Genomic DNA, 24,928 nt, shown 5'->3' on the forward strand with positions numbered 1-24,928 from the left:
TAACCCTTAACTGTACCCCACAATATCATAATAAAAAATATTGATTTAAAAAAAAAAGAAGAAGACCATCGAATAATAGTAGTGACTGACTCTGACTGGGAGCACAGTGGAGTGAGGGAAGGTGAACAGAGAAGATGCCTGAAATGGTTTTGAAAGATGTGTGGGAGTTTGCCAGACAGACTCGAGTGGAAGGGATTTTCAGGCTGAAGGAACAGCATGTGCAGAGTTTAGAAATTTAAAATGTCTTATAATTGGCAAATCAATATAAGGGCAAGTAATGAGGCTGGAGGAGGATCTTGGGTGAAGTCATTAAAGATCTGATATTAAAAAGTTTGAAATTTATCATGAAGATAGTGGTAAGGGGAGCAACTGGTCCTATTCACACTTTAGAGAGATCTCTCTGATTACAGTGGAGAAAGGATTAGAGAAGACAAAACCAAAGCAAAAAAAAAATGAGGAAACGTGCAAAAGTATTTTTCTAGGTAAATTCACTATTTACAAGAATTATGGCTGCACATTAGGATCACCTGGGAAGAGTTAAACACTGCTGATGCCTGTGTCTCACCTAGAGAGTCTGACTTAATTGGTCTGGGATAGGGCTTTGACTTTGGGATTGCTAAAGCCTCCCAGGTGATCCTAATGTACATCCATAAAGAGACCTTAAGTAAACTGTAGTCCAAAGCCTGGCACAAAGCAGGTACTCAAAATATTTTTTTTCCAAAAAATTAGTATGAAGACATTTTATTTGTCCTGCTATTGTCTTCATCATCCCATTTTTGTGAGATAAGTTTGGATGAAGAGTTGACTTTTATTAAAGAGAATTTCAGGTACAAAATCTACCCCCAAAAGATCAGCTTGACCATCAAGAAATCCAATTTAACCAGTGACACCAACCTCCCCTGACATACAGAGATGGACCTGACATGCTGCCTGAGTGAGCTAGAGCTACCTGGCTGGAGTGGACAATGAGTTCTAAGAGTTATATGCAGAAGTGAGAACGATTTGCAAGATGGATGTGAAGCTAATGGTCTTTATTAATGAGGAACAAGAAGAGGAGGAAGAAGGGGAGGAGGAGGAGGAAAAAGAGGAAGAAGAGAAAATGAGAGATAAGCCCCACATTTGTAAAATGAGCACTTTTCTATCTTTATAACATAAATATTTGCCACACCTAGATTTAAGTCAGGGATTTGTGCCCCAAAGCCTAGCACCTGTTTTGTGTCTCCTCCAGGATGCCTGTCTAAGGGCACTGGGCACATGAACAACATTCTGACCCATTAGTAGTTAGGAAGATGCATTGCTATCCCAATCTAAAAAAAGCTAAGTTGGAAAATATGACTTAGCTGGGAAAAGCTAAGCTGGAGAATATGACTTAGCCCAGGAAGCTCAGGCAAGGACCTCCTTCCCATGCCCTCCCATGAATCTGGAATGGCAAGGCAGCAGAATGAGCACCAATAACCACCTACCCAACCACTGCATAGATGAGGATTATGATCATGCTTCTAGAGTAAAGGTCAGCAAATAGTAGCCACAGGCTAAATCCAGCCCAACACCTGCTTTAGTAAATAAAGATTTAGTGAAGCATAGTCATACCCATTTGTTTTTTGTTTGTGTGGGGGGGGGGTGTTTTGTTTGTTTGTTTGTTTGTCTATGACTTCTTTCACTTCCAACAGTAAAGTTGAGTATGAGTTGCAACAGAGACTAGATAACCCATAAAACCCCAACTACTCTCTACTTGGCCCATTATAGTAAAAGCTTGCTAACTCCTGCTCTAGGAAAAGACCCACTCAGGTTGGTTTAACATGAGAGACCAGATGCAAGAAATGTGGAAAACACAACTTGCGGAGTGACTGAATTTTTTTTAACATTTAATTTTTTTATTTTAAAGATGTGGGGTACAATTCAGGGTTAGGTATACAAATGTTCATTATGTTTATACCCTTATTGATGAGGCATACCCCCCCCACACACCTTTCTAATCAATCTGGTTACAGACTCCTCCTTCCATAGGTTGGACCTAGTAAGGAATAAATGGGCAAAGACAAGGCTGGGATATTAAGATGTATGGAGGGTCCTCCCCACTGCACTACTGACAGAGAGCTGTGTAGCCTTGGAGATGTTGCAAAATTCAGTCTCAGAAGTAACACAAAGGTCATGAGCAAGACATTCAGCCTGTTCTACCAGAAGCAGGGTGGAGACAGGAATCAAAACATGGCCCGACCTACATGCTTCTGGGCTTTTCTGCTCCTTTAACTGCTCATCTTCCTTCTCTATGAAGTTACTGACTGCACCTGCTCTGTTTCCATACCACTTGGCTCATAACTCTTGCAAATCATTCCACACATTTGTTGTCTTGTCTGTCTTGTCTGTTGTTACCGCCCTCATAAACTGATTGATGGCTCCCATCTCTTCCCACCCCCTAAGCTCTGGATGTCTGTGTCCAACCTCCTACTCAACATCTCAGCTTGGGTGTGTAATAGACATCTCAAAGGTGGCTGCCATTATTAGTATCACTGTTGTTATTTTGAACATGCCAAAAAGTATGCAGTGCTCAGTGAGAGCTGGGCACTATTTTAAGCACTTTATGTACCCAAAACACACACTTAATTTCTGCCTCCCCATTCCTGTTTTTCTCTCAGGGTTCTCCAGTTTAGTAAATGACATCTTTCACTACTCAGTTCTTCAGACTAGTTATCGAAGGGTCAGTCTTTATTCCTCTCTTTTCTCCACAGTCCTCATCTACAGCAGATGCATTGGTGTCCTGTACACATCCTCCTACACTCACTGCTTCCACGTGTGCCCACCTCATGGCTTCCTCCTGTAAGCATCTGGACATTGTGCCTGCAGGCCTTCTCGAGACAGAAGAATATGCACCATTTGCCAACAGAGCGTGCCAAAAGTCCTAGGAAGTGCCCCAGAATTGTTCTCAACCAATACTAGATGAAAATTGATGAATAAATACCCCACATCCCTCCCCACTCTGATGGGACAATTCCAAGGCATGAGATGTGCCCATGGGATTAAGCCTCAATTGCACACAAGTGGTAACCCTATATCAGCTTCATTCCCTTGGTTGTCTCACTTCCCTCTTTCTCCTGTCCATACTCTTTGGGATTATCTCCCAAACAAATTACTTGTACGTGAATCCTTATCTCTGAGTCTGCTTCTGAGGCAACCCAAGTTACAATGTGCAACTGAACATCCTGCAGATAATCACTTCTCATATATCCACTGCCAGTACTCTGATTTAAGAGCCCAAGGTACCATCATCTCTTGCCTAGACTATTGCCACAGCCTCCTAACTGATCTCCCTGCTCCCTCCATGGTCTTTCTAGAGCCTGTACCCCATATGTGAGCCAGAATGTACTTTGTAAAACATGAATTAGATCAGATGATTCCCCTGTGCAAAGCTCTTTAATGGCTTCTCATCATACTTAGACTAATGCCCTGTTAAACAGTAATGGTGATGTCTTATGTAATCTCAACTACCCCATCCTCTCTAGATGTTTTCATCACTACTTGTCCTTGAATATGGTCATTTGTTGTGGCCGGGTCATCTTTGCGCCTACTGCTCCCTCTGCCTGGAAAGCACTTCCTGCTTTTCCTGGTGGGATCAGCTGTCTTATGTCATTAAGGAATTACAGAAATACCCCCCTTATCTGTGTTTTTGCTTTTCAATTTTTCAGTTACCCAGTCAGCAAAAGTCTGAAAATATTAAGATATGTTGTGAGAGACCACATTCACATAACTTTCTTTACAGTATATTGCTATACTTGTTCAACTTTATCATTAGTTATTGTTAATCTTTTACTGTATCTCATTTGTAAATTAATGTATATAAGTATAAGAAACAGGTATGTATGTATAAGAAAAAAACGTAGTATATATAAGGTTCAGTACCATTCAGTTTCAAGCATCCCCACTATTGGTCTTGGAACATATCTTCCAAGAATACTGGAAGAGTACTGACATTTAAAAGTCACCTTCTCAGAGAAGCCCTCCCAGACTGTGTAATCTTAACTAATTCTTATTCCTTATTACTATCCTTTTATACTGCTCTATTTTCTTCATAGCATTTTTCACTATCTAAAATTATACCTTTGCTTGTTTATTTGCTACATTTCCCAGTTGCCTCAAGGGAGACCTGTCTGTTTCTCTGTACTCCGAGAACCTAGAATAGTGCCCAGCCCATATTTGGGGTTCATTAAGCATCTGTTGAGTTTATGGGTGATTGAATGAATGAATGAACAAATGACTCTTCTGGACCAGATTATGAGCTCATAACACACAGAAGATATTGATAATATCTGAGTCCATAAACTCATGGATGGCCCACAGAAGGAGCAAAGTCTATGTCCTCCCCAGGCCCACCCAAGGACACACATCCCTTTATACCAAGTGTTCCATCACAGGGTTCTCTTTTCCCCCTGTTGATTCATCTACACCTGGGTAAACCTCCTGTCTCAAGCTACTCTAACTAACCATTCTGTCCTTGCTTTCTAGGCATTACCAGAAGGACAGACAGCATCATGGGATACAGCCAAGGAGGATGAAAACCGCAATAAGAATCGATATGGAAACATCATATCCTGTAGGTTACCTTCTGGGAGGGCCTGAGCAGCTGACATTGAGGACATAGAGGAAAAGAAACTATTACTATTCTTTACCTGGGACTTACTATCAAATAATCTTTGACATTTTCAGTGTTAGGTTCACATGCCAAGCTGGGAGCTTTGTTTCAGCCCTCCTATTATCCCTGGCCTGGATGACAGCACGGCTGATCTCAGCCAGAGGGAGCAGGCAGGGAGCTGGGTCCAGACAGTAGAACCATAAGCCTGTTGGGGGAAAAGCTCAAAGTCTGGGTTCTACCAAGCACTGCCTGCTCAGCAACTCCTCGGATGGGGAAGGAAGCCCAGCCGAAAGAGCTGTCACAGAGCAGACCCCACAGCTGGGCAGATGGATGAGCCCTGTGTTCCCAGAAGCTCCTCTAATTCAGAGGAGGACGACCTTGGCAGCAATTTGGAATGGGGAGCACCGGCCCCAGCCCTTGAGGGAAGGGCCGGGAACACTGGTGTAAGAGAATAGTGTTCCTCCAAGAAAGTGGAATCCCACGTAAGGGCTGGTATTTAGAAGGAATCAGAACTTCTGGCATAAATCTGAGGGTTTGGGGAACAGCAAGCTCAGGGCCCAAAGGAGCCCAGGGCTACTATGATCACATAAGAGACAGGATTTAGGGCAACACAAATTCTGCCTGACCCCACTGTAGGAGAACAGGGCCTCTAAGGTGATGGCCTGCACCTCAGGTCTGCATCAGTGAAGGACTACAGGTACTGAGTTCAGCAGAAAGCATGTTCTTGTGTAGAGCTGGGGAAGGACGTTACCTTTTGCTCAACAACAAGCTTTGCCTTTCTTGTAGGACCCCCAGTGAATGACTCAATGACATCAGTGGTGCAGAGCAGTTAGAGCCCTCTGGGGTCTGACTGCCTAGGTTTCTATCTCAAATGTGGGGCCTGGGGCAAGTTACCTGACCTCTCTAAACTTAGTTTTCTCACCTTTAAAATGACAGTAATGCCGGGCTCGGTGGTTCAGCCTGTAATCCCGCGCCTTTGGGAGGCTGAGGTGAGTGGATTGCCTGAGCCCGCGGGTTCGAGACCCACCTGGGCGGCAAGACCTCATCTCTACAATAAATCAAAAAAATCAGCCAGGCATGGTAGCGCATGCCTGTAATTCCGGCTACTTGGAAGGCTGAGGCGGAAGGATCGCCGGAGCCCAGCAGGTCGAGGCTGCGGTGGCCGGGAGCGGCCACTGCACTCCAGTCTGGGCGACAGAGTGAGACTCCAACTCAAAAAAAAAAAATGACAATAATGGAGATAGAGTCACTGCAAAAAAGGTACATAAAATGCATGGCACAGTCCCTGGCACCATTATTTTTAGCCATAAGATTATTTTCTCAAGATTAGTGATGAGCAATGTGGACATTTCATTCCACCATATTTTAACAGGCATTCATTGAATTTCCACGTAGAGATGTGGAAGACAGCAGGTTGGTGGGGAAGTGCAGGCATGATTAGATGTACATTTTGGAAAAATCACTAGAGTAGCAGATATGGAGGGTTGTTTAGATTGTCGCGCTCTGTGACAGCAGGACCACAACCACCTTCCACTTCTATTTCCCAAACCTGGCGTGTGACTGGAGGCAGAGGGATCAGTCAGGAGACTATTGCAATGGTCCCAGTAAGGGAATGAAGAGACCTGAACAATGGTAGTGGCAATAACTTGTGTGTGGCAGGTACATGATATTCAGTTCTAGGGGATGAGGAAGAGAGAGACTGCCACAGAACTGAATACCATGCATAGGTAACACACAAATATTGTTACTGCCTAATATTGATCTGTACAGCCTTTGAAACAACATAAGTACAGAGATGACAAATGCTGAATGCCTATTCTGATTAGAACAGGAATCTGCAACAACTTTGTCGGACTCAGTGTAACCAGTCTGAACCTTTTGACATCTCATCAATTGTGTGTGTGTGTGTGTGTGTGTGTGTGTGTGTGTGTGTGTGTGTGTGTGTGTTGGAGGAGGGGAGGGCAGCCTTCCTCTCAGCTCACAGGGTAACCCAGTTCAACCATAGGAAAAAATTAAAAAAGAATCCTGAATGACAAATTATTCCTAGCACCGTTCTGAGTTTTGCTCTGTTTTGCTTTGTTTTAACTGTCTAGACATTGCCTAAGAAAAATCTTGGAGGAAGAAAGAGTAAGATACAGGCAGATTGTAGGGGAAGAAAGAGGCAGAAGTTTTAGCTTAGCTGTTTCCTGTGCTGATTTAGGAATGGGCTATGAATGGTAAAACTAATCAGAAAACGTTTATAATTTGTCTCTTGGAAGATGGTAATTCAGAAAGAAAGATTTCTTGCAAGTGAAGTGTTGGAAAGAGATATTCAAACATTCAGCAAGTGTGTAGTAAGACTGAGGACGACATGGGCCTCCTTGGAGCAGGCCCCATGCTGGGCCCTGGAAGGTGCAATCCCTGCTTGGGGAAGCGCTCACTCTGGACACAGGTGGCTGCTTGCTCTGACTGGTCCTAGCATCTTCTGCTTCCACACTTTGCATACTATTCCCTAAAATATCTGATCACTTATCCATTCTGCCTATCAGATTTTGAGTTTATAGAAGGTCCATAAATTGCAGGCTATGTGATCTTAGATTATCACACTAATTAATCCTTAATCTCTATAAAATGGGTTTGACAATGTGTTCCTTCTAGTGATGTTATTCTACAGATAAAAGTGATGATAGCACAGTGAAGGACCCTGACTCTTTGAGGGACAAGGATATCCAGACTGGGCCACATATCCAGACCCAAGCCCTTGGATTGGAGGAGGCTGTGCAAAAAAGGTCAGAAGCCAAACCACATATCTTTCCTGGCCACATACAGCTACACCCTTGCCCAAGCCATCCTCAGCTCTCATTGGAGGCTGCCTAGCCTCCTTCCTAGTTGCTCCACAACTAATTTGGGGAACTTGCTACCTGTCTGATCCCTGACAGAAGGCAGAAGGACCTCTTTAGAACACTAATTGGATGATGTCATTTTCCTACTAAAAGCCCTTCAGATTGTTTCCCTTCACTCTTGGGCTTTCCTTATGTGAAAAGGCCCTCAGCTGTCTTTCCAGTCTCATTTCTCACTATGCCGTCTCCATCTCAGCCTCCTCGATTAAGCCACATTGGCCTTTTATTCAGGCCCTTGAGCTTTCCATGTCTTCCATGCCACAGGACCTTTGCACATTCTGTTCTCATTATCAGAGTGCCTTTCCCTCTTTGTCCTTCTAAGGTCCTTGTATTCTTCAGATCTCAGCTGAACTCTCACTTTAGTGAATTCTTGCAATCCTTCAAATGTGAGAACCCCAATATTCATTCCTAGAGTACCTTGTGCGTCTTCTCTGTAGCTCTCATCATCATTGTGACTTGAGAGGCATTTGGGTGACGATAGACCACAGCAAAACCACAACTGCCTTCCACTTCTATTTCCCAAACCTGGCCTGTGGCTGGTGCCCGGTAAATGGGAACTGAGTGGAAAACAGGAAAGGCTCAGAAGAGCAAGAGCAGTGAGTCTCTCCTCTCTGCCTCCCAAATAAGATAGAGAACCCAGAAAGGAGGGATGAAGAAAGCTGGATCCATGACACTTAGAATGATGATATTCCAAGGAAGAAGACCTCGAGCCTTCATGAAGAGACGGGACATGGGAGATAGAGAAGGGGAAGAACCATCTGCCCCTCTGGAGCTGCTTCTGAGAAGCAGGATTCCAGGCAGTAAGGACGAATAATGAAGGGGGTACAGACTCCATCACTGGGGCTATAGGAGTTGCCATCGGTGTTCTACCTATTTCCCATGGCCTCGCAGTACAGCAGTGCCCAGCTGGCAGTGTGGGCATCCAGGGCCAGATGCAGTGAAGTGCCCAGGGTGAAACGTAGAGAGACACTCATGCCCAGCCGGTGACGCTGCATCGGCATGGCTCTGAGCGAGGCCCTCCTTAGAGCCTATACTTGAGCCCCTGGCTTATTTTGCTCTAGCCTATCCTGACTATGTCTCTGCCTGAGGACTTCCTCCAAAGCTGGGGAAGGATGCTGTGCCCAGAAACAAGGCAGCCTGCAAATACTGAAGGAGTAACACCCCCAGGAGAAACCCTTAACCATGAAATACCCTGGCTTCCTCTCCGTTCCACTGAAGCATGTGCTCTCCACTCCTTCCCAGAGTTCCCATGGTATTGAGGCTACAGTTGCCTACAGTCCAGATGGACTTGAAAACTCATCCTTAATCGACTGCTTTCTCTTCCCTGTCTCACTCTCCCCATTCCCCCTGGTGTTCTCTTCTCCTCCTATAAAAACTACTGGAATACTTGTCTTGGTTCTAATTCTGGAGAGCCCAAATGGAGGCAGAGAGAATTCAAGCACTTTAATGATACCACCTTGATGGGTTTAAATAAGCCTGAATCTCCTTTTTAGTTTAAGGGTCAATAATTCTGCACAAATCTGAGCTGGAGCGAGCCTGCACTCAGTGCTGGAAGGGGACGGTGCCGAGGTAATCCATGCATTCAGAGAGCAGCACAAGACATAAAGGGGAACCAAAAAAATAGGAAAGAAAAAAAAAGAAACCTGGATTGAAATGGGAAAGGTAAAAAAAGAAACAGCCCCAAGGAATGGAAAGTGTTCCTGCCCTTGTATGTGTCCCTTCCAACGGCAGATCCTGCCATGGCTTGATAAATAGAAATATTCTTGGCACAAGAAGAAAACTGGGTGTGATTAGCATCCTAAGGAACCCAGAGCACTGCAAGGCTGGAGTGGAGGACAAAAGCCCAGGCTAGAGAGAACAGAAAAGATTAAAGGGGACGAGTCAGAGGGAGGGCACTGCCTACAAATGAAACAGCGAGAGACCTTGGCGAAATAGCCCCTTCCTTCCAAATGATTCTATTTAGAATTTAGTAATAGAGACAGTGGGGTTTCTAGGGGGTGGAAATGGGAAGGAAGTGAAAGGGAAGGAAATGAATGGGGAAAATAAGAACAAAGAGTTCTTTGCTTTCAAGTAGCTCCAGGGCAGAGACTGTTGGCAAGGGACAATTTCAAGAATGCCAAAGCATTCCCCAAGAGGCAGTGCTAGAGGTGCATCCTGGACTGGCAGGGAAGAGAGACAGTGAGAAGAGGAAGTGATTGAGGGGCTGCAAGTTTCATAAAATGAGACTCCTTTTGGGATGATCAGTCAGGATCCCAACCAAAAAAAAAAAAAAAAATGGGACCTTCAGATTGGGTTCTTTAAGGAGAATTTGTCAAGAGATTCTTTATAAAGGTGTACTACAGATGTAGAAAGACTCCAAGAAATAGGTACAGTACCCTGGGGCTAAATTCTACCCCGAGGCCACCAGGGTAGGGTGAGGTTATCAGTACCCTTAGAGAGGACTTAGCCAGAGTTGTGATCTTTGATGGAAATACAGCCACCCATGGTGATTCCAACAAAGGGAACTGAATTAATAAGTACCTCCCCATACTCCTCTGCCTCCACTCAATCTTCTGCCTATGCTTTCCATTGACTGAACCCAGTCAGAGAACAGGGGCTTCATGAACCTAGTGCAGTGGTTCTCAAAGTGTAGTTCCTGGGGCAGCAGCATCATTATCACCTGGGAACTCATTAGAAATGCTGATTCTTGGGCTTTACCTAGACCTACCACATTAGAAATTGTGGGGTTAGGGTCTAGTTATCAGAATTTTTTAAAGCCCTCCAGGTCATGTTGAGGCATGTGCAAATTTGAGAATCTCCTGTCTTGGCCATAGAGAGCCCAGCAGAGAAGGTAGAGAGTAGGTCTGGGGGCACACAAGATATCAGCACATTTTCTAAGACTTCTTTTCCCCCAATCAAGGAAAAGTCACTGACTCAGGTGTCGGGGTCTGAACATGAGGTCAGACAGGCCTGGGTTCTAATCCCAGTTCTGCTGTTTACCTTCAGCGAGGTCACTTCATCTCTCTGACCTTCAGTGTCCTATTTGTTGAGTGTTTCTAGGTCAGCTCTCAGAGCAGAGAGGCTCAATCAAGCTGAGTGAACACCAAATCTAAATTTTGTATGGTCCTTTGAATCACAGACGTTTGGGTCTCAGTGATACTTAACCTAACCTCTTTGAGTTCACAGGCAAGGAGGGATGCCCTAGAGATGTAGAGTGCCTGCCCAAGGTCACATGTCAAGTCTGTAGGACAGCCATGACAAGAGAGTTCTGGTCTCTAGCCTTCCAGGATGGCACATGTTCCTTACCAAAGAGTCCTCCTGCGTCAAGCCATATCCTTGCTCTTGTGGGAGAACGAGCTGCTAATAGCCCAACCTCAGAACAGATGAGCTCTTCAGAGAAGCCATTCTCTTCCAGAAGGGGATGGGGCTATGGTGTATGGAGGACCCCCACTCCCAGGGAGGAACTCAGGCTCAAAAGGGACTGGGAGTCATTCAAGCGGTTCTCATCTTGGTTCTGGCACTGACATGCTATATGGCCTGGGGCATGCTTTGCAATCTTTTTAAATCTCAGCCTCTCCATTTGGGGAATGAGAGTGATAACACCCACCTTGTAGGGTTATTAAGAAGAAGGCTTGATAAACTAAGCCACTTAAGCCACCCATCACAGGGCACAAGAGTGACTCATTAAGAGATTATGACTTACTGTCATAATTAAAAGCAGCAGGGTATAGTGGGAAAGGCACTGCTGATTCAAACTCCTGTTCCCTCTTCACCCATCTCCCAGCAGTATAATCCTGGACAAGCCACATAACCTTAAGAGACTCAGCTTGCTCATCAGAAAATGAGTAGTAACGTCTGTCACTTTGTGAGGCTGTAGTACTAGCTAAGTTGATGTTGGTACCCAAAAGTTGAACATTAAATCTTAGGTAACCATAAACCCTCCTTGTCTGGCTGGCTCTAAGTCAACCTCCAAGGCAGGACTGAGATGTCACCTCTTTCAGGAAGCCTTCACTGGCTACCTCTCTTCCCCCACATTGAGGCTTTGATTTCCTTCATGGTCCCATAACCTCTGCTTTGTGAGGATCACCTTTCTTATCTTACTCCCTCACCAGACTTAGCTCCCTTTAGGTCAGAGGCCTAATCTTAAGGGCCAGTATTTTCAGTGCACAGTGAGGGTCTGCTCTGTTTTTGTGAAATGAATACTTGCATGAGAAAAAGACTGCCAGCATGATGGGTGAATATTCCGAGTGCCACGTCTTGGGCTAGAGACAAGTTATTTACAACTGGTATCTCCTATAAACTCTCCTGGAAGGACCACGGTGGCAGAGACTGTCTGTCTTTACCTCCACTAAAGCTCCAGTCCCAGTTCTTGGCCACATAGTAGGCCCTTTGTTAGTCAGCGTTCAGGAAGGGAAATAAAAACCATGCAGGAGTTTCAGACAGAGGGAATTTAGTATGGGGAGTTGATTACACAGGTGATGAAGGAGATGAGATGACAAACAGCAATCAGTGGGGGCAATCCAGAGATCAGGGACTGCAGGTGGCTGTGACTATCCTCAGAACCAGTGGGATAATGGGAGACAGAGAAATGATCAGAGCTCAGGAACCAGGGCTGCCTGGCAGGAGCTGGAGCAATGGTAGGCCTGCAAAAGGGAAGTTGGAGCCTCAGATCAGACACAGCCACAGCTAGAGCTGCCACCCAAGGAAGGGAGCAAGAAGGAGAGTATACTGGCTTCTGCCTTCCCATTATCCTCTGTTCCCTCATCAGTGCCTCCCAGTGAAGAAGCATCTTTCTTTTTCCCTGTGTGCATGCTCACAGACACACACACACACACACACACACACACACACACACACACACACACAATCACATCTGCAATGCAAAGCAGAGTGAGGAAGGACAAACAATAGATATGAGGACAAACAAGCAAATGACCAATAAAAGGCTCAATAAATATTTGTTGAATTAATAACTCATCTGACTCAGCCTAGATTATGAGGGAATTCACAAAGCATGTCTTTACACTTTATAGCTTGCCTATAAATACACTTGGGAGTCTGGGGGACCAACAAGAATCTCTGAGCCATTCTTCAAGGCCCTTAGGCTCCTTGCTGAGGTTCTGAGAAGTGTGGTATGAATCAGTCAGATTGGGAGTCCATCTAGCCCCAGCAGCCATGCCCTAGCTTTGCAAACTCTCTCACTTCCATGCATACCCTTCTTGGCTCCTGTTTGAGTTTAATCCCTCCCTCAGTAGTCTTTGAAATAGTGAAACAGCTTCTTTCTTAATTGGTTGTCTTAATTCCAGCATCTTCTCCCATTGATCTATCGTATATACCCTTAGTAGCGATAAATCATCCCAAGGCTCAGTTCTGACTCAACACTTTTACTAACTTCCTCTTACCTATGAGATAAAGTCCCATTTCTTACATCTGACCATCTGCACCAGCAGTCTCCAACCTTTTTGGCATCAGGGACCAGTTTTGTGGAAGACAATTTTTCCACAGACTGGGAGAAAGGAGGCATGAGATGGTTTGGGGTTAATTCAAGCTCATTACATCTATTGTATACTTTATTTCTAGATCTCTTGTGTGTGCAGTTCACAATAGGCTTTACACTCCTAAGAGAACCTAATACTGCTGATGATCTGACAGAAGGTGGAGCTCAGGCAGTATCTACTGGTTCCTGGGAAGACCGAGAAGGTGTGCCAAAAAGGGTACCTTGTCCAGTGCTCCTGATGCTCAACCTCCATTCTCCTTTGCTGTCTCTGAGGGTGACCCTTGCCTGAACCCTACAGAACCCTTCTGGTACAGAAATCACTGGTACTCTGCTACATCCCCAATACTCACCACTTGTGTGCATGCTGGCCCTGATTCAAGTTGCCAACACCTTTGTCTCTTTTCCTGAGGACTTGTACTAGCCACTTGAGTCTTCTCTGCCACCTTGCAGGGCAGCCCTGAAGTACCAGGAAATTAAATGTCCCTAGAAGTGGCCCCCAACTAATGACTGATGGAAGTGGGTGTATAAGTACCCCAGTTCCCTCTCCCCTTAAGTGGAATAACTTGGAAGTACATGTTCTGTGGTGTCTTCCAGAGCTCCTCAGCAGGATTAAGCTCCAACTGGTCCCAGTGGAAACTTGCTGAATGACACACCCTTACTGAATTCCTTCTTTCTCTGTCTCAGTTCTCACTCCTCTTGCAGTGTTTCCTGGGGTCATCCCACAAATCCACTACTTGCATTCAGATCTTTGTCTCAGGTTCTGCTACTGAGGAAATTCAAATAAGAAACCTCTCTCCCTTCCTTCAGAAAGACCTCTCAATGGGGCATTTCCTGTGTGGCATGCTTAGGATGCTGGAAGATCCTCTTGGCGCTTTGCCCCTCTCTACTTTCACTCCCACAAAGGTTACTTCCACCAAGGCAGCTCCTCCCAGGACCCCACAGCGGGGAGCTGCCCAACTTCAGCCAGCAAGGATCTGGCAGGGTGGGGAGGTACACAGAATATCTCTGTGTCATGTCCAAGCCACCCTCTCTTGATAATGATAATTCCAACAAGATTGAATGTGCAGACCTTTAGCTTCAATGGGGTACCCAGGCAGTCTCGGCAGAATTACCTGCCTCCTCCTTATCCACTTGTGCAAGATGATGGCATTAACATTTCCAGTCCTTCCAGGAAATGGTTTTTTGGTCCCACAATTCATTGTAATGAGTCAAATCTCTTTTCTCTGAAAAATTGCACCTTTTCTTTACCCTCCGTAGTGCCCAGAAGACAGAGGGAAAGAACATCAGATATCCAAATGATATTCTCTCTCCAGTCCCACTTCTTTGAAGTGATTCTCTCCTTAGATGGATGTGACTTGAGATGACATTTACCAGGTTACCTTTGATGACAGGGAAGGGAAGAGGAGTGTGGTTTGTTCTGAGAGTTAGAACTGTGCAAAGGAGGAAAGTGAACTCTCCCCCCGCCAGGCGCTCTCTCTCTCTCTCTCTCTCTCTCTCTCTCTCTCGTGGGCATGGGTCCTCAGTGGGATGGGGACCAATGCTGAAGATACAGGAGATATTGGAAAAATGGAGGGGGCTAGAGAGTCTTGGCCAGGAGAGGGTATGAAAGCAATGGATCTTGGGGTTCTCGGAGGGGTGAGGACCCCACCGCTCTCTATAAAGAAGCCCTCAATCATATACTTTCTCCTGAGTTATTAACATTTCTAAAGCCTTGAGGTTTTTATTCATAAGATGAGGCTATAGTATATACATGGTTACTATGAAGATCAAATGGCATAGCATCCCTACAGTTTCCAGAATAGTACCTGGAACAGCTTATACTTTACACACAGGTAAACTTCTGTACCTTGCCACCTGGCACATGGTGGGCCTCTATTCTTATGGCCCATTTTCAGTAAGATATTCTGGTCTTTCTCAAGACAGATTGAGGTGAATAGTCAGAGTACCTCTATGCTAAATAACGAAATATTGGTCAGTACACTCAACCTATGTTAAATAACTAAACATTGGTCGGTGCTCTCAACCCTGAATGTGCATCAGAATCACCTAGGAAACTTGTTAAAGCATACGTTGCTGAACCCTACCCCACAGTTTCTGATTCAGTGAGTCTGGGCTGTGGCCCAAGAATTTGCATCCTTAACAGGTTCCCAGGTGTTCCTGAAGCTATCAGTTCAGGGACCACATTTGCAGTACCTCTAGTCTGGAAGAATAACAAAACTCAATTTACATATTTGTGTTGGTTTCTTACAACATACCAGGTGCTCCCTCTCTTTTAATCCTTGCAGGAAGTCTGCAAAGATACATAGGATTTGGATGTTGTAGTTGGGTAAACCAAAGTTCAGGGAAGGTGGTAACTTGCTCCAGGTGATATGGTTAGGGTGGGGCAGGCCTCGGGTCTGCTTTCAGAGCCCACCCAATCCCTCTCCTTCCTTCTGCTGAAGGCAAAAATTGGCTGCCAATCTTTGGATGGGCCAGGCTGGATCTACAGGTGTGGTGAGAGGTAAGCTATAGGAAGAGGAAGAATTTGAGCCGAGGATCTGGGCACACTGTCAGCCTTGGATGGGGCTATTCTTTTGAACATGCCCAAAGGCACTGTGGTCAGAGTGAATGTAGAGCATTTGAACAACTGAAAGAAGGCCATCATTATCAGAGCATTGTGCAAAGAGAAGAACATGAGGCTGGAGAGAGAAGTAGGTCCCAAACCATCATGCAAGGCATTGTGGGTGTGCTGAGGCTTTTTTCTCTGTCAGTGGTGTACTGCAGCTGACTCATACCAGCTTGCAAGAGCAGATTGTTAAATTTTCAGGAATTTTGTGAGCTGGTGGAGGCTATGTTGGTAGCTTGAAATAGGTCATGGTAGGAGTATTTACACCACAGAAATCAGCAGACATTACAGATCAGGGCCTTTTTTCCTGCAGAGAGCTGTTTGTTAAACATTTACCAACATCCCACTGGTCTTTGTCCTAAAGCGAGGAAGAGCAGATTGATTCCAAACAGAGCAATGATGTTTCCCTGGGGTTATGATCAGGGTGGCTCTTTGGCTGTTCACTTCTTTGCAGGATGATTTCCCTCTTCCTCCCGCCACCAGTTCTCTCTGCTCCACCAGCCAGCTCTTGCCCATCCCCCACCTCAACCAAGAGCAGGGCAGCCATGCTGGGACACCTTCCTCTTACCTCTCCATTGAGGAATTTGCTTCTCCTCCATATGACTCTTCTTAACTCCTCTCCTTGTCTTGAATATCAAACAAGGAGTACCAAATTAGCTGTTTTCAAGCTTGCAAAATGTAGATAGAGCATAATGAACATTCTGGGCTGCTTGTAAATTACCTCATATAAACTCCTTCACATTGCTTGCCGCCCCATCTTTCTCCATGAGCATGTGGGTAAACACAATTTTTTATCCTTCTAATTATATAAAGTTAGAAGAAGAAGGGACACAGAATAATATTAGCATCTCCCAGCAGGAATAAATAAACCATGAGGACACTGCCACTCCTTGCAATGCCTTTCCAGTGGACTTACAGCTGAATTCTACCCTTTAATGAACGCATACAACAGCTCTTTTCCTCTGCAGACAGATGGATCTATATTTGATACAGAAGGGCAAAGGAAGAATGTTGAGTTTCAAAGTGTATCTGCTCTCAGTTCACTGCCTGCCTCACGTATAGCCCCAAACCACTATTTATTAAGCACCTGCTATGTACCAGCAGGTACTGTCCTAGTGCTTTTCTTTAGAGCAGTCTTAGGTTTACAGAAATATTGCAAGTTTCAGCATTCCCATGTACTCCCTCCATCCCATTCATATACTGTTTCTCCTATTAGTCACATCTTGTATGGATGCAGTACACTTGCTACAAGTAATGAACCAATATTGATTCATTGTTGTTAGCTGAAGTTTGTAGTTTACATTGGGGTTTACTTTTTATGTTATGCAGTTCTATGTGATTTGATAAAGGCATAATGACATGTATCGACCATTACAGTATGAGATAGAATAGTTTCAATGCCCTAAAAATCTCCTGTCTTTACCTATTTTTTCCTCCCTGTTCCCAAGCCCCTGGCAACTACTGATCTTTTCACTTGTCTTTCAGAGTTTTGCTTCTTCCAGAATATCATATAGTGTGAACCATACAGCATGCAGATTGACTTCTTTTATTTAGCAATACACACTTAAGCTTTCTTCATGTCTTTCATGGTTCAGTAACTCATTTATCACTGAATAATATTCCATTATATGAATATACGGATGTTCCTCAACTTGCAATGGGTTTATGCCCCAATAAACCCATCGTAATTAAAAATATCATGAGTCAAAAAAGTATCTAATACACCTAACCTACCAAACATTATAGCTTAGTCATGTGGACATAACTTTAACGGGTTCATAACACTTATATTATCCTACAGTTGGGCAAAAATCTCTAACACAATGCCCGTTTTATAATAAAATGTTGAGTATCCCATGCTACGGATTGAATACTATACTGAAAATGAAAAACATAATGATCATATGGGTACACAGAGTATGATGAAATGCGTATTGCTTTTGAACCATCATCAAAAAATCCTAGGTCTATTATCTGAAGTCGAAGACCATTTGCACTACATTTTTTTTAACCCATTCACCTAGTGAAGGACATATTGGTTGCTTCCAAGTTTTTTCAATTATAAGTAAATCTGCTCTAAACTTTTGTGTAGCTTTTCATGTGGACATAAGATTTCAACTCATTTGAATTAGCACCAAGGAATGCAATTGCTGGATAGCATGGCGAAAGTATATTTAGTGTGGTAAAACAAAACAAAAAACTGCCAGACTGCTTTCCAAAGTGATGCTACCATTTTGTATTCTCACACAATGAATGAGGGTTCTCATTGCTCCATATCTTACCAGCATTTGAGGCTGTCAGCATTTTAGATTTTGGCCATTCTGGCCATTATTAATAAAACAAACAACAGCAGATCCCAGCAAGGATGCGGAGAAAAGAGAACATTTCTACACTGCTGGTAGGAATGCAAACTAGTTTAACCTCTATGGAAAACAGTGTGGTGATTTCTAAAAAACTAGAAATTGACTTTCCATATGACCCAACAATCCCCCTACTGGAAGTATACCTGAAGGAACTCAAACCGTTCTACCAAAAAGATACCTGCACACTCATGTTTATTGCAGCACTATTCACAATAGCAAAAACATGGAACCAACCATGCTGCCCATTGAAACTGAACTAGATTCTTAAAATGTGGTACATATACATGATGGACTATTACTCAGCCATAAAGAAAGACAAACATATGGACTTCACATCAACTTGGATGGATTTAGAGTCTATCATACTCAGTGATCTATCACAGAAACAAAGAACTGGGTACCACATGTTCTCACTTATAAGTGGACCCTGAACATTTACCATAATACTATGAGAAAAGAATTGGCAGTAGCAAAATACTGCTGGGGTGGGGATGGCAGGGGGCATATAACATCAAAAAGGGTACCTGATCTCAAACCAGGCAAACTGGGGACCAATGGGAAGCCCAAACTTTACCTGTACGATGTCCATCTGTATACCTAATCCTGAATTGTACCCCACATCTTTAAAATAAAATAGAAAAATAAGAAGAAGAAAAAAGAAATCCACCTTCTATGTTCTAAATGTGCAGGGAATCTGGTTGATTTGGGATTTAAGAAGGAATAGTTTATTTCAGTCATCACCTAAGATGTGTCCTTGGTGTCTTGAGCTACCCAAAAGGTAATAGCGAAGTGACACATTGTCCCATCATTTTAGCATATTATTAGGCCAGCCCTTCTAAAAGTCAGTAACTATCTTTTTTTTTTTTTTAATGGTACTTGCTTGCTTTGTTAGCTGAATTTGAGTGGCTTATTGGGTTCTGGCTGTCCAAAATGAAAACTTCCCTCCAGTCTTTGCAAGTATGAAAGAGGATGCAAGAGGTAACATAACATCTACTCCACAGCTAGCTGTCTATTTTCAAGCGCCTAAGATGTTGTTACAAATCAATAAAGAGACCTTTGTAAGAAACCTCCAAAAAATATATATTTTGGCCATTCTAATATGTATATAGCAGTATCTCATTTTAATTTGTAATTCTCTAATGATGTTGAACATCTTTTCATATGTTTATTTGCCACTTAGACATCTTCCTTGATGAGGTACCTGTTCAGATCTTGTCCCCATTTTTTAAACTTGGTTATTTGTTTTCTTACTGAGTTTTAAGAATTCTTTGCATATTTTGGCTACAAGTCCTTTATCAGGTATGTGCTTAGCAAATATTTTCTCCCAGTTTGTGGTTTATCTTTTCATTTCTTATTGTCCTAGCACTTTGCTCATCTATAGTTTCTCGTTTAATCCTCTCTTGCTTACATTCTGAGAGCTATATAGTATTGGCTACATTTTGCTACGGAAACCTAAACGAAGAAAGATCAATTAACTTGCTACGTGATGGAGCTAAGATTTGAACCCAAGTCTGATCTACAGTTCCACACCTCACATCATATCTTAAAATTGTATCTTACTAGCCATGCATTAGTCATGTGGGGATGAATTTTGGTTGTATCATAACAAAATACCCTTCCATGGTACCAGAAAAGAAACACTATATTTGAATGCCCTGCATAGCCCAGCATAGCTACTTGTCTCTATGCCTTCACAGGCACAGAGCACTCTCTGTAATCTAACCCCCACAGCTTCCTCTGTCTCCCCTTCTATTGTTAGTCCCCTCACACTTTGTGTTCCTAGGAGAGGAGACTCTTGCAGCTCCACCAGTGTGCTTGCTTTTTCAAGATCTCTGTCTTCATTCTTGCTGTTCCCTCTGATGGAAAGACTCTTCCTCATTGTCCTCTGGTCAAGTCTTACTCATTGTTAATTCCTCACTCACAGTCACTGCACAAAGCACTCTACCCACTGCCTTCTGGACTTGGAAGTTCCACTTCTGCATGTAGTCTGTCTCCTCCACTAAATTGGCAAACTCCTTAAGCATAGGCATCATGTTTGATAACACTTTCTTAATTCCTTCAACTAGCCTGGCACATAGTAGGAGTGCAGTAAGTGTTTCCTTAATAAATGAACGAAGAGGAGATGTTGGCAAGTACCATCATCTGGTGGTTAGAAGCCTCTTTCATCTTTAAGAAAATTTAACTAGAAGAAATAAGTTTATTTTGGTTTTGATTATTTTTGCTTTGAGCTTTTGAAATTTCATTTTGTACTTTTAAAAATTCCCTTTCAATGTTTTAAATTAGAACCTCTGTTTTCTGTGCTATGGACCCCAGGGGGAAGGCATAACTCAATAAATAATGGAGATTTTTAAATCAATAAGTCATTAGTGAGACCACTGAGTGAAAACATAATGTGCATTTTCACTTTTTTAAGGCTTACAGTTTCTGGAACTGCTGGTAACAAGGCTTGATGCCCCGGGGCTCGGTGTCAGGTGCCAGTCTGTGTCTGAATCCCAGCCTGCTGGATGGGCTGTGCTCCAGGAAGCCCCTCTCTCGGGATGGGGGAGTCTCCTGTCTTAGGAACACAGGATATGAGGAGACTACTGCAGGGGCTGGGGACCAGCAGTTTACACAGACTCTAGCAGTAGCACCTGCACCAGAGAGAGGCTTGAGACCTTGGGCAATGCACTGTATGGATGGAGCAGGAGTTCAGGATCAGCATGATAGAGAAATTATATCCCTGCCACGTACAGTCTGTGTAACTTGGTAAACTTGTTGAACTCCTCTGAGCCCCGATTTCTTCATCTGTGAAATGGGAAGGCTCATAATACTACATCCTTCTAGTACCATTATAATAACCTATAGAGCTATTGTGAGGCATAAATGTTTGAGTGAGATAAAGTATGTAAAGTCTCTAACACCTACCATAAACTCAATAAAGGTTAACTTCAAAATCCTCCTCTACCTCACGCCCCACTCTGCTACCACCACTGTGGGTTACTTAGACCTCCCCCTTACTTCCTCTAGCTGCTTCCACTGAAACCCTCCCCTAGATGAGTAAGAAAATGGCATTTAATATAACTCACAGTCTGGCACAGTGCCTGCCACATGGCAGATATTCAGTGACTAATTCTTGAATTAATTAGTTTATAGCTATGTGGTGGCATCCTGTGCCAGCCCTGGGCCTTTTTGCCCTCAGTTGCACCCATTCCTCACCTTCTATGCAACTGTGTATTGCAGGAAACTGACCCCTATAGGTTACATTTCTCAAGTTATTTTGCCAGCTGTTTTCTGGCTGGGTTTGGGTGATGGCATGCACTGGTGGAAGACTGGATAGAGAGAAGGAGAAAGAGAAAAGCCAGGATATTTTCCTGTTCTATCCCAGCTAGAGTTGTCTTAGCAGCAAGGGAAGCTCCTCCTGGTCTCCATCTCCCACCTGAGAGGCCTACCGTGGCTTCAGTTTCCAGCAGATGGCCCTAGCTTCTGAGCTCTGGTAACTCCACCACCTCCCTGTGTCCTTTCAGTCATAGGGCAGGTAGTGTCTCCTTGTTGCATATTTCAGAGTTACTTTACTCTCTTCTGTCTGTCTTCTCAATTCTTTTGTCACCCAGGCAACCACTTCTCTGTCATTAATTTCTTCTGCTTGGTATTCTTGTAGTGGTTTCTAATATACTACTTAGACGCCCTTTGCAGGAGTGTATGAACTCAGAGTTAACAGAACTCCAATCTTCCAGGCTCCACTATTCACTGGCCATGTGGCCAGACTATCTTTGTAAGCCTCAGTTTCCTCATTTGTAACAACGCCTAACAGAATCCATCCTGCTGCTCTCACAGGGTCATTGTGAGAACCCAATGGGATCATCCATTTACACATTTGCCAGGTACTTATTGAGTACCTGCCATATGCCAGGCCTTTTAGAGCTGCAGGGGATGGCAAAGAGAATATGACAGATAATGTCCTGTTCTTAAGGGGGTTTCAGCTAGTTGCAGTATATGTGCTTTGTAAACTGAAGAATGCTGTATAAGTCTAGCAGGATAAGCTGACCTGACTCCTTGATCCTGGGGAAAGCTTTGGACATGTCCAGAGTGCTCCAGCCCACTTGCCGGGAAACTCATCCTCATCCTAGAGTAAGGTGGATCGGCCAGTGGATGCAGTGACTACAACATGATATGTGCACAGTGACCTGGATAGCAAACTAAAACCCCTCCTCCCACTCAGACCTGTGTGTCTATTAGCATATCAGAGTTGTACTAGTTTTCTTTTCATGGTTTTTATCTGGTGTTATTTGAAATACGTGTGCTATCAACTAAAGCCTGCAAATCTTTTTATGTCTGGATTGCATTTGAAAAGGTATCCTCTGTAACATAATTTTTAGTTATTGATGACCTCTTTTATAATGATTTAGCCAGCCTTACTTTAATGATAGTATTGATAACAGTATATAGCTGACAATCTATTTGCAACAACACTCTCAGGTGCAAAAGAAAAGCAATTTGTGCACCTGTGGAAAATAGGTAAACTTGCCTTTTTTTTTTTTTTTTTTTGAGTTGGAGTCTCACTCTGTCGCTCAGACTGGAGTGCAGTGGCCACTCCCAGCCACCGCAGCCTCAACCTGCTAGGCTCTGGCGATCCTTCTGCCTCAGCCTTCCAAGTAGCTGGAACTACAGGCGCGCGCTACCATGCCCGGCTAATTTTTTGATTTATTGTAGAGATGAGGTCTCACCAAGTTACCCAGGCATGTCTCAAACCTGTGGGCTCAGGCAATCCACTCACCTCAGCCTCCCAAAGTGCGGGATTACAGACTGAGCCACCGAGCCCAGCTAAATTTGCCATTTTTAAGCAAGCATGAAAATGGAGTATATTAATTCAGATTCAACACTGTCATGTCCTGAGTACTTTTATATGATCTCTCTTACATTGTCCTACGAAGCACGTATTTCCATCCCCATTTTAGTAATGAAATCACTAAGACTTGAAGCAGGTGACTTAGTTAGGTAATAACAAAATAAGAAGGGAAGATAGAAAAAAGAGAGGAAGAACTTACCTCCTGAGCCTCTGCTTCCTCAACTGTAAATGGAAATAATAAGGGTGGCGCTGAGGGTTAAATAAGAGAGTAGCCTGTGTATGATATGCAGTCACTAATACATTGTAGGTCTAAAGGAGGACATTGCTGCCTCCTTACCCTAAGGCCTTTATCAACCATCTCCTTAACTTCTGCTCTCTCTGCAGATGACCATTCCCGGGTGAGGCTGCTGGTGCTGGATGGAGACCCACACTCTGACTACATCAATGCCAACTACATTGACGTGAGTGTCATAATGGGACTGGGCAACCAGGGTCTGGGTCTCACAGAAGGTGGCCTTTCCAGAACACATCCAGAATATTCTGGATCCTCTATGATTTGTGAAACTACTGTAGCCCAAGTTGATCCTCTTTCAGGCTGGTAGGAGTAGTCTGCTCTGTGAGGTCCCAGGACAACTGTCAGTCTTATGCATTCACCCCATTTATTCATTTGTACATATGTCTATTGATCCATTCATTCACTTGAAGGCACAGTCATTTATGCAACAAAAACTTAAAAGTACCTACTTCATGCTAGATACTTTGGGAATCACAAAGCTAAAAATACCATGGTCTATATCTCTAAAACCTTAACAGGGAGATAAGTTGGGCACATCAGTAATTCCAGGGCAAAACAGAAAGTGGTAAGTGTCATAAGTTCAGATAAAATGTTGCAGGGATTCAGAGGTGGGAAAAAAATTTCATTTCTAGCCATGCTCGGTGGCTCAGTCTGTAATCCCGCACTTTGGGAGGCTGAGGTGAGTGGATTGCCTGACCCCGCGGATTTGAGACCCACCTGGGCAAGCGAGACCTCATCTCTACAATAAATCAAAAATTAACCGGGCGTGGTAGCACGCGCCTACAGTTCCAGGTACTTGGAAGGCTGAGGCAGAAGGATTGCCGGAGCCCAGCAGGTTAAGGCTGCAGTGGCCAGGAGCAGCCACTGCACTCCAGTCTGGGTGACAGAGTGATACTCCAACTCAGATATATATATATATATCACTTCTTCCATCAGGAATGCAAAATGTGATGTGAACAAAAGCTTCACACACAGGTAGAATTTAAAATCAAAGAGAGGGAAGATGGGCCACTGGTTAGAGATTATAGCACAAACCAAGACGTAGCAACTGGAAAGGAAATATGTTGTAGCTCCATTTGAAGGAAGGAGAGACTCTGTAAGAGGAAGAGTGGGAGACAAAGTTGGGCTAGATCACAGATGGTTTAGATCAGGGGTCCCCAACCCTCAAGCCACAGACTAGTACTGGTTCATTGTCTATTAGTAACTGGGTCACACAGCAGGAGATGAATGGTGGGCAAGCAAATGAAGCTTCATCCATATTTACAGTTGCTCTCCATTGCTCACATTACTGCCTGAGCTCCACCTTCTGTCAGATCATCAGCAGTATTAGGTTCTCTTAGGAGTGTAAAGCCTATTGTGAACTGCACACGCAAGAGATCTAGAAATAAAGTATACAATAGATGTAATGAGCTTGAATTAACCCCAAACCATCTCATGCCTCCTTTCTCCCAGTCTGTGGAAAAATTGTCTTCCACAAAACTGGTCCCTGATGCCAAAAAGGTTGGAGACTGCTGGTGCAGATGGTCAGATGTAGGAAAAGGGACTTTATCTCATAGGTAAGAGGAAGTTAGTAAAAGTGTTGAGTCAGAGCTGAGCCTTGGGATGATTTATCGCTACTAAGGGTATATACGATAGATCAATGGGAGAAGATGCTGGAATTAAGACAACCAATTAAGAAAGAAGCTGTTTCACTATTTCAAAGACTACTGAGGGAGGGATTAAACTCAAACAGGAGCCAAGAAGGGTATGCATGGAAGTGAGAGAGTTTGCAAAGCTAGGGCATGGCTGCTGGGGCTAGATGGACTCCCAATCTGACTGATTCATACCACACTTCTCAGAACCTCAGCAAGGAGCCTAA

At 43.8% G+C, this 24,928-nt stretch overlaps 1 protein-coding gene across 5 annotated transcripts in view; it reads left to right on the forward strand.

Annotated features, from left to right (window-relative positions):
• LOC103268987 (receptor-type tyrosine-protein phosphatase T) overlaps window positions 1-24,928 on the forward strand; it is a 197,405-nt gene that overhangs the window by 125,595 nt on the left and 46,882 nt on the right. For all 5 annotated transcript variants that reach the window (XM_008066570.2, XM_008066573.2, XM_021716841.1 and 2 more), the window contains 2 exons: window positions 4,501-4,588; window positions 23,160-23,236. In XM_008066570.2, the coding sequence (XP_008064761.1) occupies window positions 4,501-4,588; window positions 23,160-23,236 (165 nt within the window). The remainder of the gene's footprint in view (window positions 1-4,500; window positions 4,589-23,159; window positions 23,237-24,928) is intronic.

This window comes from Carlito syrichta, unplaced genomic scaffold (genome assembly GCF_000164805.1).
Source record: "Carlito syrichta isolate Samal-C Ts95f unplaced genomic scaffold, Tarsius_syrichta-2.0.1 Scaffold309009, whole genome shotgun sequence".
NCBI classification, from domain to species: domain Eukaryota; kingdom Metazoa; phylum Chordata; class Mammalia; order Primates; family Tarsiidae; genus Carlito; species Carlito syrichta.